This window comes from Aspergillus novofumigatus (genome assembly GCF_002847465.1).
Source record: "Aspergillus novofumigatus IBT 16806 chromosome Unknown P174scaffold_4, whole genome shotgun sequence".
Classification (NCBI taxonomy): Eukaryota; Fungi; Ascomycota; class Eurotiomycetes; order Eurotiales; family Aspergillaceae; genus Aspergillus; species Aspergillus novofumigatus.
Genome location: NW_020194277.1, coordinates 2,473,032 through 2,487,803, shown reverse-complemented (window position 1 = coordinate 2,487,803; position 14,772 = coordinate 2,473,032). Strand labels below are relative to the sequence as shown.

Genomic DNA, 14,772 nt, shown 5'->3' with positions numbered 1-14,772 from the left:
TTATCTGCTCAGTGTACAATTACACCGGGTGGTGGTAAACCAAGTACAACCTTGAGTATAACATGATGGCCAAGCCAACCGTCGTCCTCATCGGAACCTGCGACACCAAATGGGACGAACTATGCTTCACGCAGTCTCAACTCCTCACTCACAACACCTGCGCCGTCCAGCTCATGGACATCGGCCGTACCCCATGCCCCCACAGCTCCATCGCCATCAAACATCCTGACCTAACCAGCACTGACAATGACACCAAAATATCGGATCTCCCCCGCTCAGAATACATCCACCGGATGACCACCCATGCCATCACAGCCCTCACCACCCTCCATCGTAACGGCTCCATCCACGGCGTCCTGGGTATAGGCGGCTCCTGCGGCACCGCCCTCGCAGCCGCCGCCATGCGCGCCGCCCTCCCAGTCGGCTTCCCCAAACTCATGGTCTCGACCATGGCCAGCGGCGATGTATCGCCCTACGTCGAGGAAACCGACCTAACCCTCATGTACAGCGTCGTCGACGTCGCAGGCACGAACCGCATCCTCAACCGGATTCTAACGAACGCCGCCGCAGCCGTGACCGGGATGGCTGTGTCGTATGCACAGAGTATTCAAGCACGCTGCAACAATAGCAGCAACAAGATACAGATAGCCATCACCATGTTCGGGGTAACGACACCAGCGGTGAACACCATCCGGGAACGACTACAGCAGACCCTCAACTGCGAGGTGTACGTGTTCCACGCGACAGGGGCCGGCGGGAAAGCAATGGAGCGGCTCATCCGCGAGGGCCAGCTGGACGCCGTGGTTGATCTCACTACGACCGAGATCCCCGATGAGGTTGTCGGCGGCGTGCTCTCCGCGGGCCCGCGGCGTCTCATCTCGGCGGCCGAAGCGGGCCTCCCGCAGATCATCAGCGTGGGTGCGTGTGACATGGTAAATTTCGGGCCAAGGGAGACGGTGCCACAGCGGTTCCGCGACGGTCACCGGCTGCTGTATGAGCATAACCCGACTGTGACGCTCATGCGGACGACGCCCGAGGAATGTGTGCGGATTGCCCGTTTCATGGCGGAGAAGCTCAAGGCCCATGTGGCTCGCCCGGAGCGAGTAAGGGTGATCTTACCTGCGGCGGGTATCAGCATGCTGGATACGCCGGGCCAGCCCTTCCATGACCAGGAAGCTGATGAGGCACTTTTCTCCACGCTCGAGAACGAGCTCGGTGGGACAGGAATTGCAGTTCTGCGAGACAGTAGAGAGATCAATGATCCCGAGTTTGCCATCTCCGTAGCCGATTCCCTAGCAGATTTGTTGAGATCAAGTAATGAGCTCCGCATGGGCCATACAGAGTGACCGAGTGACCGATACAGTTACAAACCTACGACATAGTGACGAAATGTGATCAATGCAATGCATTTCAATGCATTCACATGCACTGTTGGTATCATTTGACCCGACGTAGTCGGGTTGAATATTAAGAAAGAAATATCGAGAAATATCGGAGGCATTGTTGAATGCAAACATACTCCCAAGTAGACCCAGCCCATACAGCCAATAGGAAAAGAAAAACCCCCCATATATGCCCCTTTTATTGCCGTTGAAGACAAATACTTTTGAGCTCTAAGTTGAGAGAACCCTTTTATGTTGTTCGTAACATCGTGATCATGTTGAAAAGGTCTATGTGTCAAGGTATATCAAGCGTCGACGCCATCGAGAAAGGAAGATGCTTAGTAGCGGTAGCTGCAACCATTAGCTTGGACCAGACACAAAAGATCAGGCGCACTTACATCTCGCTCTTGAAAGGACCGGTAACATCCAAACCAAGGTACTCGGCCTGAACGGGAGTGAGCTTGGACAGCTTGGCATTGACGTGATCCAGGTGGAGCAGAGCAACCTGCTCGTCCAGGATCTTGGGAAGAACGTAGACACCAACGGGCTTCTTGCCGGCGGTGCCGAACTCGATGTACTTCTTGCCAAAGGCCTCGTCCTCGGCCTTGAACAGAGCAATCTGGGCAAGGACCTGGTTGGAGAAGGAGCAGGACATGACGAAGGAAGAGTGGCCGGTGGCACAGCCAAGGTTGACCAGACGACCCTCGGCAAGGAGGATGATGTGGCGGCCGCTGGGCATCAGGTAGCGGTCAACCTGGGGCTTGATGTTCTGGACGGACTTGGCGTTGGCCTTGAGCCAGGCAACGTCAATCTCAATGTCGAAGTGACCAATGTCTGTTTCGATCAGTATAAAAATCATGGAAACTAGTGGAACGCGTTACTCACTGCAGACAATGGCGTCGTTGCGCATAACCTCAAAGTGCTTGCCAACAAGAATGTCACGGCAACCGGTGGTGGTGACGAAGATCTGACCCTGGGGAGCAGCCTCCTCCATGGTGACGACCTGGTAGCCCTGGACAGCGGCCTGGAGGGCGTTGATGGGGTCAATCTCGGTAACGAGGACACGGGCACCCATGCTGCGGAGAGCATCGGCACAGCCCTTGCCGACATCACCGTAACCGGCAACAACGGCGACCTTGCCGGCAATCATGACATCGGTGGCACGCTTGATACCATCGATGAGGGACTCACGGCAACCGTACAGGTTGTCGAACTTGGACTTGGTGACGGAGTCGTTGACGTTGATGGCGGGAACAAGGAGCTTGCCCTCCTTGAGCATTCTGTAGAGGTGGTGGACACCGGTGGTGGTCTCCTCAGAGACACCGTAGCAGCCCTTGAGCATCTCAGGGTACTTGCTGTGGACGAGAGCGGTCAGGTCACCACCATCGTCGAGGATGAGGTTGAGCTTCTGGCCATCCTTGAAAGCGTTGAGCTGCTGCTCCAAGCACCACTGGTACTCCTCCTCGGTCTCTCCCTTCCAGGCGAAGCTATTATGATATTAGAGCTGGCCTGGTTTCAGAATGGCAGTTGAACTTACACAGGGACGCCGGCGGCAGCAATGGCGGCGGCAGCGTGGTCCTGAGTGGAGAAGATGTTGCAGCTAGTCCAGGTGACCTCAGCACCAAGGGCGGTGAGGGTCTCGATGAGAACAGCGGTCTGGATGGCTAAAAGGCGAGTCAGATTTTAGTCTCTAACCCCTCTTTCTGACATAAACAACATACTCATGTGAAGGCAACCAGCAATGCGGGCACCCTTCAGGGGCTGGTCCTCGGCGTACTTGCGGCGGATAGCCATGAGACCAGGCATCTCAATCTCGGCGAGCTCAATCTCGCGGCGGCCAAAGGCAGCCAGAGACTAAAAGGGGTTAACATGTTTTATAGGTTTGTTTATTGTGAGAGGGAGGATCTGAGAGGCCACGTACGATGTCGGCGACCTTGAACTTCTGAGCGGGGGCAGCCATGGTGATGATGATGAAGGATTAGGTAGTTAAGAAAAAGAGGCTGGACGAGGTTAGTTAGGACAAGTCTTGATAAATTGACTGACTGCAATTGAACAGAAGATGGGATGAGAAGACTTACTGAAGGGGATGATGAGGATGAGAAGAGAGAGGAAAGAGATCGAGAGAGGAGGGAAGAGAAGAAATAAAAGGGAGAAACGAGCGGAGGGGGAAATCCTCTCAGGCACGTTCTCTGGCTACTGTCGGAGGGGAAACGCCGTTCGGACTCGGAGGGTTTTTGCGGCGGGGCAGGGGTACCTCAGGCATCAAGGGACGCAGGTGTTTCTGCCTGAGGCCAGCTATCCTCAGGGTCCTTTGAGTCTCTGACCGCTCCTTTCACTGGCTTTGTCCATCACCATAATAATCAGTTTCACTCTGTCTGCGGTCTGGAATAACTGCATTGTGTTTCTTCTACGCTAGAGATGCCAACAGTAGCTGCGATGGATAAGCATAATCCATCGGTATTCAGTCCGTCGTTACCTGGCGCTCAATCAGAATACCCCCGGAGATAGACGACCCCCTGTCAAAGCGCTCCCTTGTCACCAGCTCCAGGTACTCTTCTTCGGTCTTTCCCCTCGTACTATGACTCTGACTAGGCATACTATTCGTCCGGACCCACACATGGCTATGTTCTTGGTCCAGAGAACTGTTTTTCTGCCCTCGCCGTCGACGCCAAGTATTTCTCCAAATCAACTTAGCAAGCGGCTGATACGAGATCAAGCACGCAGCAATAAGATACATCCCCACCTCGACGAGGGTCCAAATGATCAACAATGCCGCGTTCCAGGTGTTGTCCGTGACGGCGTTGGTAGTGCTGAACGTAAAGAGGGCAATCAGGCCGGCGATGAGACCCCTACACTCGTCAGCCCTGTACCACAACGCAGAGTAAGAAGAGTGGCCCGACTCACACACTCCCCAGCAAAAAGGTGATTAACAAACCAACCTTCAACCGCATGGTTGACTGCAACCGGATGACATGCGGGATAGGCAGGATGAGCATGATCACATCCGAGACGATATTCACGATCCGCGAGTATCGGAACCACGCATTGATGTTGACACAGTGCCCGTCCACACTCGGGTCCCATAGTTTCCGGAGAGGTGTGCAGACCGCGAAGCCTACCGCCGCACAGCCGATGCAGTTGCCGATCATCAGGAAGCCGGTGACATAGCAAGTAATGCGGGAGGCCCGGTGCCGATTGAAGATGGAGATGTACAGGCTCAGCACGGCGAGTTTGGGGAGAATCACGCCAATGATGTAGATGAATGCGATGGCAAGGAGAAACTTGGCCCAGGTCTGCATCATGACCGGGTCGATAGCTATGACGCGCGCTTGATGGAGGCCTACGCCGCCATAGTGCATGTCTCCTGCATTACATCGTCAAGTGAATGTTCTGTTGACAGAGAAGGAGAAGATGGGGAGGTACCGATTGCCACGGATATCAAGGCCACATAAAATATCCAACCCAAGATAATGTAGATATCATCATGGTGGAACCCAACACGCCCAATACGACGAGACACGAAGCGTAAGATGACTGCAGACGTGCTCAGTACAAGAAAGGTGATCGCCACGCTCAAAAGGGCAGGTCGTCGATCTTCTGCAAGGTAAGCCACCGAGTATTGGGTTCCGTCTTGGTCCGCCATCTGGTCGTCTTATTGATTTTTGGCGCAATAAAGAAAGTCTTAGTTGGAGGAGCCATGTCACTTAAAGCGCTCATTGCTTTTGCCAGGAAGGCATCGAGGTTATGAATACCCCCAATGGTGGTGCAGAATGCCATTCCGGGAAGTTTTTGCGCTGGTTTTGTGCGACCAACCTTCACAATGGCAGATGAGATGGCATACGCGGTGAGGGGCAAGGTGTAGGGATAGGAGTACACATCATACCCATGTCGGTATTTCTCGTACGTACTTATTGCGTGACACAGGGTTACATTCTTGAAGTTGAGGCTGAATCGGTCAGCATCGCTCACCCTGCGGGGCTTGGTCAGATTTGGAACTATTGTATCACAAAAGGGGCGTAAGCATTGAGCGATGGCGATGGCGATGGCGAGCTGAACTGACGGCGCATCAATCGGCTTATGAGCATACGTACATCATTCCTAAGCAGAGGTATGATATCTAGGCATGATATCATGTGAGAAAGTATGAGTCTACCTCCAGTGGCTAAGGATGTGCGACGGTTCGATATCTATCAGACGCAGGGCAGTCTACTGGCTCGGCTTCTGACCAACGACAGTGAGTCTAGTAAAAGCCAGAACTGATCCCTCCCGAGTCTCCTTTGCAGCCTCGGCCAAGGTCTGTCTAAGTTGCTGCACCATCTGCTCGTTCCCACCTGCTTTGTTTCGGGCTAAGACCTCCGTGGCCAACATCCCACACTCATGCAGTGCAACTGCCAAATGGGGTGGTGCATCCTTCACATCTGATTCGACTTTGGTGAATCCGCTCTGTGCAAAAAGCGAGGGCAGACTGGCACCCCACGCGGAACGAAGACGGGTATCGTTGGCCTGGAAAAGTCCCATTAACTTGACGTTCGCGTCCGCCTTGATGTCCGGATTGATCTTCTCGACACGAAGTGAGGACATGTCCAAGTCAGTCCACTGAAGATAACCTCCAGGCTCTGTAGACCAGCTGTTAGAGATATAAAAATTGTAGAAGCTGTTGACGTACTGAGAAGTTTGAATAGATTGTCGAGTACGCCTTTCAAGTCAGACTGTTGGAGAACAAAGACAAAATGGCGAACATTAACCACGTCATAGACACCAACCAGGTGCTCAGGGACTTCGGCCTTAATATCCCAATGGTGAAGGCTCATATTGGGCGGGAGCCAGTCGCGTGGAGGAGCCGCATCGAAGGAGATGTCAAGTCCATCCAGTCGGACAGTTGAAGGGAATTCGTCGGCCAAATCGGTGAGCCAGATTCTGCCAGTGTGAGAAGCTGCCATCGAACAAGTCGAGCTTGACATACCCAGTACCAGTTCCAACGTCTGCGATCCGTAGGTTGTTCACATCCTTGACGGGAATCGAGGGGTGAGTGCGGTATCCGAAAAGTTGGACGACCAGATAGTGCTGCAGATTGATGCTGCAAATGTAAGCAGGCAGAATAGCAAAAGTTGGAATAATCATACCGGTTGTTGTCCAAGTAGTCCCGGGTAAAGACGTATTCTGGAGAGGAAGACATGTCTATGACGTCTTGATTTAACAGGGTTGGATTGTTGAAGGGATGAAATGAACTGATGATGCCTGTGCTCGATAATGTAGACAGTCAAGGATGGCAACAAGGAGAGACGAGGTGCTGCCGAGATTCCCCCCGAATATGAGCAAGCGAGATATATAAGTGAAGAACTAGACCAGGTAGCTGCCTAAGGCCCTCAGGTACGCACAAGCACGGCATATCTCACCTGCCGAGCAACCCACGCCTTCAAGCGTCGAGGAAGCTACAACTATTCGATCGGATATCCATGCAGTCTGACTAACTCAGTACTGTCACCGTATCATCCCAGTAAATCGACTGTCATCGCCAGGCGTCCGTTCCTAGCACCGAGATCGCGCCATTCTTCTTGATGCTTAAACATTCCCGTTCGAGACAACTGCGCCATCCTCTAGCTTCTACACTGGTAATCGCTGATGATGCTCCTCATTCTTCAAGCTTATGTACGGCCTCAATAGATGACGGTCAGCTGTTTCAGCATAAAAAAATAACCCCCATTACGGCAGCGAACACAGCCCGAAAGAATGCAGTGAAATGCATCTCCCACGGTGCATGTGTAACCTCCCACGGCTGAGCGCAATCAGAGAAAAGAATGGCAGGGACAATGACCGGAACTGAGACATGCCTTAGGGCCTGATTGATGGCTGTGTTCCAGGTTGAACCTGGAATGGGTCCAAGTCAATCCTTGACAAGACAATGCATTTGTCAGTGTATCGAGCTTCTTGTGGACTTCCGTGTGCCTGAGTATCTCCCACTGCCATATTAACATTTTTTGCTCAGGACCAAGATGAGTCGGTCCTCATCCCCAGGTCGCCTGAATGACGGGCTGAGCCCTCAGCATTGCTCGAGCGCACCACATTTTATCAGCTATTAGATTCAAAACAGTATCTGTTGGAGCAGGGGCGCCTACTAGTCATATCCAAATCTCCGGGCCGCTCCAGGCTCCCTGACAAGGCGCATTTGAATTGGCCCCTGAATCTGAGTCAAGGTCAGGAAGTGTTTGGGACTCAGACAGTCGAAGGCCAATCGATGCTCAGGCATGCTAGAACCTGATCTCTGTTATGTCTATTATTGTATAGCACACTTGTTGTCTTGTCAACGGCCTCAGCTGATACCGTGCGCTGAAGAGCTGCAACTACGTGTGCGAGTTATAAACACCACACTGGGACGAAGTTTATCATTCTGAGAGCATAGCACAGATGAAGGTTAGTCAAGTCTGATTACTCGAAGATACATACTGACTTACATTAGTGCATAGCAAAGATTCAGAGCGACATGTCAATCGACTGGCCGAGCTTTCATGTCTGTCAATTCTCATCAGCAGTTGCATCAAGCGGATATACCATCTGGCTCTTCATTGCAAGTGATGTCCAGACCATTCTCCTCCCAAGCACCATCTTTGGCATTACCAACGCTCTTGCCACTCTGGACTTCCGTGATGTACAGTCTCAGCCTCCCGCATACCTAAATACGGTCTATCGAATACCTCTGATCATTGGCTGGGTCGGGATCAATCTTCTTCCCCTGACGATGAACAACCAGCGCAGTCCTTCGTCCATCGCCGAAGACAGCCTCAATAAGCCCTGGCGGCCGCTTCCAAGCAAGCGTCTCTCTGGATCCCAGGCAAAACGCCTGATGTTCGGCTTCTACGCCCTTGCGGTGGTTTACAGCCTTTTTTACAGCGGCGGACACCGACAATGTCTCGGTCTCATCATCCTAAGCACCTGCTACAACAGCTTCGGGGCGGGTGATCACAACCCTGTGATCCGAAATATCATCAACGCGTTGGGATACTTCTGTTTCAACTCGGGGGCTGTAGAGGTAGCGGTTGGTTCTGGGTCTGCTGTATTTACAGAGTCCCCCGAAGCCAGACAGTACTCGCTGAGACTCTGGATCATGGTCATCACGGCGATTATCCTGACGACCATGCACGTGCAGGACATGTGCGATCAGGAAGGCGACGCGAAGAGGGGCCGTCGAACGCTTCCCCTCGTGATTGGGGATGCTGCGGCGCGATGGAGCATTGCACTTCCGATGCCTGTTTGGGGGTCATATGTCCGGTTCTGGCGGGATCTGGTCCCCTTGCTACTGGCCTCAGCGTCGTGTTGGCATCTGCTGTCGCTATTAGGATGCTCATGTGGCGGGATACAGCCAATGATCGGATGACTTTTCGGGTGTGGAATCTTTGGATCTCGGTTGTGTATATGCTTCCGCTTCTGGGGGGTGTCTCCCTGTCCTAGGGACGCTATGTGTTTTGTATAGATGTGGCGTTGCTAGTCAATGGGTGTTATATGTTGCATGTTATGATTAGTCTTGATTTATCATATATTATATAGAATTGTTGTTACCTCTCGATACTAAATAGCAGTTATGCTACTGACACATTGATTGGAACACGCACTATGCAGCCTACGTCCACGCCGATCCGTGCCCTAACATGGACTCCCACCCTCATCAGGTTTATCATTAATCAGTAATATAAGAATTAACCAACTCATCTTCGATTGCGCATGACCGCAGACCCCAGGAATCACTTCGACTGATGGTGAATTGGTAGTTGAATACAGAATCTCGGTGTCAAAACTTATACAAACGAGTCCTTGGTTCAAACTTATGGGACAGAAGCGAACCAATCCAGCCCGAACATAAACGTCGTAGGGGAGAGAATATAGAGATCTAAACATAGGGTGCCGCAACGATGGAGATCTGGTGAGGAAATATGCATCGATGCGACATTGTGGCATCTTATTCTTACTTCAAGGTATGTAAAGATGCACATCTTCAACCGAAAGGAGAATCTGTCCTAGAGCACAAAACCAAGCCCTTGCTTCACATCAATGACGACATGACTATATATATCCCTTGATCAAATCGTTAGATTCAAGCCATCTCATTTTCTTCAGCAAATTCTCTCTCTCAGATTCGAAAGTTATTATCCAATATATACATCACAATGAAAACCCTAAATATTATTTTCTGGGGCCTTCTCTGCCAACTGGTAAACAGCACACCCCTTCTAGTCAACCAACTGAATGTCGAGACATCCTGCGAGATCGAAGGCGGCGATGAGATTGCCAATCTGGCTTGTCATAATGCGGTATTTATATAACCTATGCCTATTGCCTTTGCCTGAAGATGGATTTTGCTAAGTCGTACAGTGTGTCCTTCAGAGTCATGGGTGGACGGGAGGATATTGCGATGGGGAGCTGTAAGATCACTGCATATGAAAATGAGCCCAAACTGAACTAATTGTTACAGGATATGCCATTGCACGTTTTGAGGGGTAGATTGTTGCTGCCGACTATGCAGCGATAGATAATAAACTACTCTGGCTAATCAAACACCATCTCCAAATCTATAAAAGTTCATCCATCTCTTGAGGAATATTAGCATTTGCGTGATTTGCAAGGAGTAAACTTACCTTATCATAAGGCTTGGACGAGTCGCAGAACCGCAAATCAGTCGCCAGACGAATGACTTTATCCGGGTCATTGTTGATGGTCGACGCATGAATCTGCCTCGTCAGCATAACATCCCTTAAGAGGTAAAGGACGGAGACATACCGTATGAGGTTTGTGCAACACAACATCACCCGCCTCGTAGGCAGACACCAGCCAGCGACGGCCATGCTGCCTGGCAAACTCGACCGGCGACTCGGACAAAAGCCCCGTGGCCATCATATTCGAGTTGAAAGCCGATCTGGCGTCTTCATCAGTTAAACCGGCCTGCTTCGCCTTGATGGTGAATTCTTCCTCGATTTTGAGCCCAACAGGGTCGCCTGATAGGTCAGCTAACACTTTCAAAACACTCTCAAGGTACACATGTCAAGGCAAAAGATGACCCTACCGTCCTCGAGGTAGATCAACCCCCCGCCATTGATTTTGATATCCCCCATAGGCACCCAAGCCGTGACACTCGTCGGCTCCCCATACCGCAAGAAGATCTGATCATAGTGCACCCCGATAGGTTTCGTGCCAGGCGTATTATTCCTCAGCAGCGTCCGGCGGAAATTCAGCGTATGCTCACCCCAGCCCGTGAACTCGGCCACAAAGCGGACCAGAGCGGGATGGTTGCAGAACTTCTCCGCATACCAATCCTGGTAATGCGCCTCGATGGCCAGGTCCACAAACTGCGCGGCCTGCTCGCCCCCGGCCGGCCGTTGTTGCCTGCCGCGCCGGCGCCGATGCCGGGGTACTGATCGGGGATTTGGTGGGGTTGAAGATGCCTTGGACGGGGTCGGTGCCCTCTCGGAGAACGCTGGTTGGGGCGAGCAGGGAGAAGTACTGTCTGCGGGCTTCGAGGACGTCGTCGCGGGGGAGAAGGTGTTTGAGGAAGAGGTAGCCGTCTTGTTCGTAGCGGGCGCGGAGTTCGTCCAGGGGGAGGGATGGGTCTGAGGGACGGAGAAGAGCGGCGTTTTCGGAAGTTAAGGGGCCATCGTTGACTTGGATGTTGTGTTCTAGTGCAAGTCCGACCATTTTGATTGCAGCGAAGCGTACGTAGTATGTCTTATTAAGTGAAAGTGGAATGTAGTTGCTGCAAGTTGAACCATCCGGGTGAGTCCAACTATATACCCTATATCATTTCCCTCTCCGCATCTATTCCCGACGTATTTCTGATGAACAAATCTACCCTAGTTTTAACACTCGATCGCTTAGAATGAGTTCAGTCAGCAGTCTAAGTGGACAGTTGGACATTGATTGTTCCCCTCATGGACGTGGAATACTACTCTTTTAGGGCACAATGGGTCCATTCTCTCTCCACACGCGGGGAACCATTCTCCATGCGATATAGCCTATAACTTAGTTACTGTTATCAAGTAAGCACATCCACTCTAGCTATATGATAATAGCCGTAGCCTATAAGATAAATGAGACCATCCATCAGAGGTATCTAGCTTGAGTCAAAAGTAAATTCGATGCTATGCGAAAGGGTATCTCTACAAATCAACCAGTCAACCCAGTCCACTCCCAAACGACCACTCTCCCACCTCATCCCCAACCACCAGTTCCGTCGTCGTAAACACAATCTTCTCATACATCTCTTTAGCTGCTCCTCTCGCCTTCCGATGCCACGGCCCCGTCCCTCCCCGATGCGCATCCTCCCGACTCCGCCAGACACCTACATCACCATCATCATCAATATCACCTTCCCCCAAACAGCAGACAAAAAGAAGGAACCTGAACTTACAAGTCGCCAGATTCTGCCTCCGCGCATTCTTCGTCCCAAACCAATACTTGAGTAACCCCCACTGGCCACCGCCTCCTGATGCGACCGCGCATCCAGCTCATGCAGCCTGTCCCCATCCGCGCCTTCTAGCAAGGTTGACCGGAAGACGACGACGTAGAATTTCGTTCGGGACCAGGCGTGTCCCTCGCGGGTGCTTATATCGCGCAGGAAGGCAAACACAGAGGGCCAGTTGAAGGAGTCTTCATACGGCGCTGTGGCGTAGTCGGCGCGCACGGGACGGAGGATTGTGAGGGCCTGGGCGAGGAGGCCAGAGTGTGGATCGAGGGTTTGGAGGTTGAGGAGGTGCAGAGGGGAGTTGTAGGGTGATGTGATTAGAAGCTGAGCTTCTGCTTCTGGATCTGGATTTGGGTCTGCTGTGCTGGCGATGTTGGTGACATCTTGATAGGGACTGAAGCACAGCTGGAGAGATGCGGCGGCGTGGAATTTCAGCGCGTCCATGTCGGATGTGACTAGGCTGTGATGGATGAGTGAGAACGGCCGTCTGCTTCTGCTTCGTTTGGTTGAAGACAATTGCTCTTGTTCCTCGATGAGAATTGCTGCTGCTGGGGGCTCGCTCAGCGAGTCTTGTATTCCCGGGGCCATGGTGCGATAGTCTACCACACTGTCCTCTCCTCTTCCTCTTCCTCTTCCTCGTCTTCGAGCTGACTATAACCTCAGAGAATGACTACGGGGTCAATTGACTGCAATGCTAGCGAATGACTATCCTGGATCGGAAATAAACTGACTACATGTATGTAGGAAAAGACAATTTATAGGACATGCCGAGCCGAGCACGCAATATCTCGACTTGATGGTTCTCTGCTCCGTGAAACGCCCCGGCCCACATGCTTCATGGATGGATTCACCCTTGAATTTGGTTCATGATCAGTGCCTTGGTTGATCCCATTAGTTTGATCTTGACTTTTTACTTGTGGAGATTGTCAGGTGTGTCCACAGTGGGATAGATGCGAGACTATCCACTGTCTACAATATGCCGACGACAGCTCTTGATCCTCAGCAGTGGAATACTAGACAAATGTAAATGCGAATTCTAGAAAATGTCAAATAGCTCGCCGATTGCGCAGAGTATTGCGCCAAATTCTGCACGGCGCACGCCATCGGCCATCATTCGGAGTTGTAAGCACAAAGCCGAACCTTGGTTCCCCGATATGCATATTCCAGCCACTCGGCTCTACGGCAACGTAGGGGAATGACTCGGTAGGAATAATGATGGGGATATATTTCATTCCTTTTTAAGATCTATCAATATTTGGTATCATGATCAAGAACCCCAACGCCGCCAATGCTCAACAGTCAAATAGAACAGAAACATGGATAAAGCTATGGCTTCACGGGCGGCGGAGGTGGCGCCATCTTGCCCTCACCGGTGTCGACCTTCTTCCTTGCAGGCAGTGGAGGCACTTTGAACCCGCCATTTGCACCGCTGTTGGTACTACTGCTCTGACCGCCCACCTGCGTGAATGTGCCTGATTTGAACCACCGATCCTCCTCCGCCTTGCGCTTCCGCTGGAGCTCGGCTTGCGCTTTGGGATCAACAAGCTCGAGACCTTGCACAGGTGTAAAGGCAATCGTACTGGCCGTGCCGGCGATGCCTGCCAATGAAGGACCAACTCCAGAGGTTCGTAGACCCTTGGCTTGTAGGACACTCGCCGTGCCGCCTGCGCCTGCGCCCGAACCAAATGCACGCAGAGAAGAGGCGGTCCCGCTGACTGGGGTGGCCGCTCCCCAGCCCTTATTGGACTTGCTGAGCTTGGCGCGAGTTCTCTGATCGATTTGTGTCGCCCGGACCCGTCCGTCGTTCTGCTGTCCCAGCATACCCAGACCCACGGTACCTTCGCCGGTGCCATAGCCAACTTCTGCCTCCTCCTTGCCGAATGCGACCCGGTTTTGTGCCTTCCGTAGCTCAGTCATAGCAACTGCTTCCTTGGCCTTTCTCGCTCTCCGTCCACCCCGCTTCCTCGAAGGCTTGTCATCAGGAGCCGGAAGCGCCTTCACACCAGCGTTTGGAGGAGGCTCGGTCAGTTTTTCCAAGCGTTGATAGCACTGTTGTTTCAATTCCTCGCCCAATGAACCATCGGGACTGAACTTGGCCACATCCGCCCGAGTCGCTAGAACCATCTTAGCCGCGACGATTCGAATTGCTTGTTTCTTTAAATCATTCGGGATATCTTGAATGATAGGTGAGTGATAGAGAAAGCCTTGCGATCTGATACCAATATTTGTAGCAAATCCTAGCCCCTCCGATCTCTTGGAGCCCTGCGCTGCCAGATTGCACGCCGGGATCTTGGCCAGCTCCCTCAACCCGCCGGTCTGGTTAAGAAACTGGGCCGCAGTCTCCGGTCCTATCAAAGCGGCAAGATTAGGCGCAATCTGGCTCATGCGCGACTGAATGCTCTGCGTAAGCGCCGTCCGCTCGCGATCTAGCTTGATAATTCTCTCACAAGTATCCAGCACGACCTTGAGCTCGGCCTCGGTCATTTCGCGTCCACGTGTCGTCGTTCCCTCCACCGCAACAACCATGAGCGAGGGGCCGTCCAGGATGGACTTGAGTGGCGCGCCGACCATGTTATCCGCCGAGGACGAGAGGGCCTTGATATCGTTAAGAGGGCCATTTTTTAGGATGGCAACAGTCTTTGCGTAGTCAATAGGATTCGTAACAAGTGTTTCTAATTCTGGAAATCTGATCGAATAATGGTCTCGGAGACTCTTGTGAAGGCGTGTGAGTTCGTCGGTGGTCGACACGGCGACGTCAAACTCGTTGGTGACCTCCGGCGCTGGCCGTTGCACCTCTTCGCCGACATCTTCTTCAATCTCCTCACCGACCTGGAATTCCTCGTCATCCTCTTCGAAATCTCTTAGGAGTTCCTCCGCGTTCGACATGATGGCAGCAATGTAACCACAGGCAACTGCTGAAGTAAGTGTTGCAGCAGGTCAAGG

General features: G+C 52.2%; 8 protein-coding genes across 8 annotated transcripts; 2 read left to right on the top strand and 6 right to left on the bottom strand.

Moving 5' to 3' along the window:
* The first annotated feature begins 68 nt into the window (after window positions 1-68).
* Window positions 69-1,387, top strand: P174DRAFT_406862 (Tm-1-like ATP-binding domain-containing protein). The gene has a single exon (XM_024824119.1). It carries the CDS (start codon window positions 174-176, stop codon window positions 1,344-1,346), a length of 1,173 nt encoding a protein of 390 aa, XP_024682954.1. The 5' UTR covers window positions 69-173; the 3' UTR covers window positions 1,347-1,387.
* A 333-nt stretch (window positions 1,388-1,720) lies between these two features.
* P174DRAFT_420906 (adenosylhomocysteinase) lies at window positions 1,721-3,342 on the bottom strand (the record flags this gene model as incomplete). Its single annotated transcript, XM_024824913.1, has 6 exons — window positions 1,721-1,733; window positions 1,781-2,216; window positions 2,268-2,869; window positions 2,920-3,046; window positions 3,104-3,236; window positions 3,304-3,342. 6 exons carry the CDS (start codon window positions 3,340-3,342, stop codon window positions 1,721-1,723), a joined length of 1,350 nt encoding a protein of 449 aa, XP_024682953.1.
* A 501-nt stretch (window positions 3,343-3,843) lies between these two features.
* On the bottom strand, window positions 3,844-4,741 carry P174DRAFT_369282 (uncharacterized protein; the record flags this gene model as incomplete). Its single annotated transcript, XM_024822269.1, has 2 exons — window positions 3,844-4,231; window positions 4,287-4,741. 2 exons carry the CDS (start codon window positions 4,739-4,741, stop codon window positions 3,844-3,846), a joined length of 843 nt encoding a protein of 280 aa, XP_024682952.1.
* Window positions 4,742-5,588: 847 nt separating this feature from the next.
* Window positions 5,589-6,558, bottom strand: P174DRAFT_460432 (uncharacterized protein; the record flags this gene model as incomplete). The annotated part of the gene is made up of 4 exons (XM_024829885.1): window positions 5,589-6,009; window positions 6,045-6,299; window positions 6,346-6,459; window positions 6,506-6,558. 4 exons carry the CDS (start codon window positions 6,556-6,558, stop codon window positions 5,589-5,591), a joined length of 843 nt encoding a protein of 280 aa, XP_024682951.1.
* A 1,229-nt stretch (window positions 6,559-7,787) lies between these two features.
* Window positions 7,788-8,754, top strand: P174DRAFT_420903 (UbiA family prenyltransferase; the record flags this gene model as incomplete). Its single annotated transcript, XM_024824912.1, has 2 exons — window positions 7,788-7,793; window positions 7,840-8,754. 2 exons carry the CDS (start codon window positions 7,788-7,790, stop codon window positions 8,752-8,754), a joined length of 921 nt encoding a protein of 306 aa, XP_024682950.1.
* Window positions 8,755-9,924: 1,170 nt separating this feature from the next.
* On the bottom strand, window positions 9,925-11,063 carry P174DRAFT_460430 (uncharacterized protein; the record flags this gene model as incomplete). Its single annotated transcript, XM_024829884.1, has 5 exons — window positions 9,925-9,963; window positions 10,010-10,102; window positions 10,152-10,366; window positions 10,435-10,729; window positions 10,821-11,063. 5 exons carry the CDS (start codon window positions 11,061-11,063, stop codon window positions 9,925-9,927), a joined length of 885 nt encoding a protein of 294 aa, XP_024682949.1.
* Window positions 11,064-11,539: 476 nt separating this feature from the next.
* P174DRAFT_512514 (uncharacterized protein) lies at window positions 11,540-12,472 on the bottom strand (the record flags this gene model as incomplete). Its single annotated transcript, XM_024831885.1, has 3 exons — window positions 11,845-12,472; window positions 11,776-11,821; window positions 11,540-11,706 (listed from the first exon to the last, which is right to left on the bottom strand). The coding sequence occupies exons 1-3, from the start codon at window positions 12,415-12,417 to the stop codon at window positions 11,540-11,542; spliced, it is 786 nt and encodes a 261-aa protein (XP_024682948.1). The 5' UTR covers window positions 12,418-12,472.
* Window positions 12,473-13,032: 560 nt separating this feature from the next.
* P174DRAFT_441640 (U4/U6-U5 snRNP complex subunit PRP31) lies at window positions 13,033-14,756 on the bottom strand. Its single transcript, XM_024827370.1, has one exon. It carries the CDS (start codon window positions 14,713-14,715, stop codon window positions 13,156-13,158), a length of 1,560 nt encoding a protein of 519 aa, XP_024682947.1. The 5' UTR covers window positions 14,716-14,756; the 3' UTR covers window positions 13,033-13,155.
* Window positions 14,757-14,772: the final 16 nt, after the last annotated feature.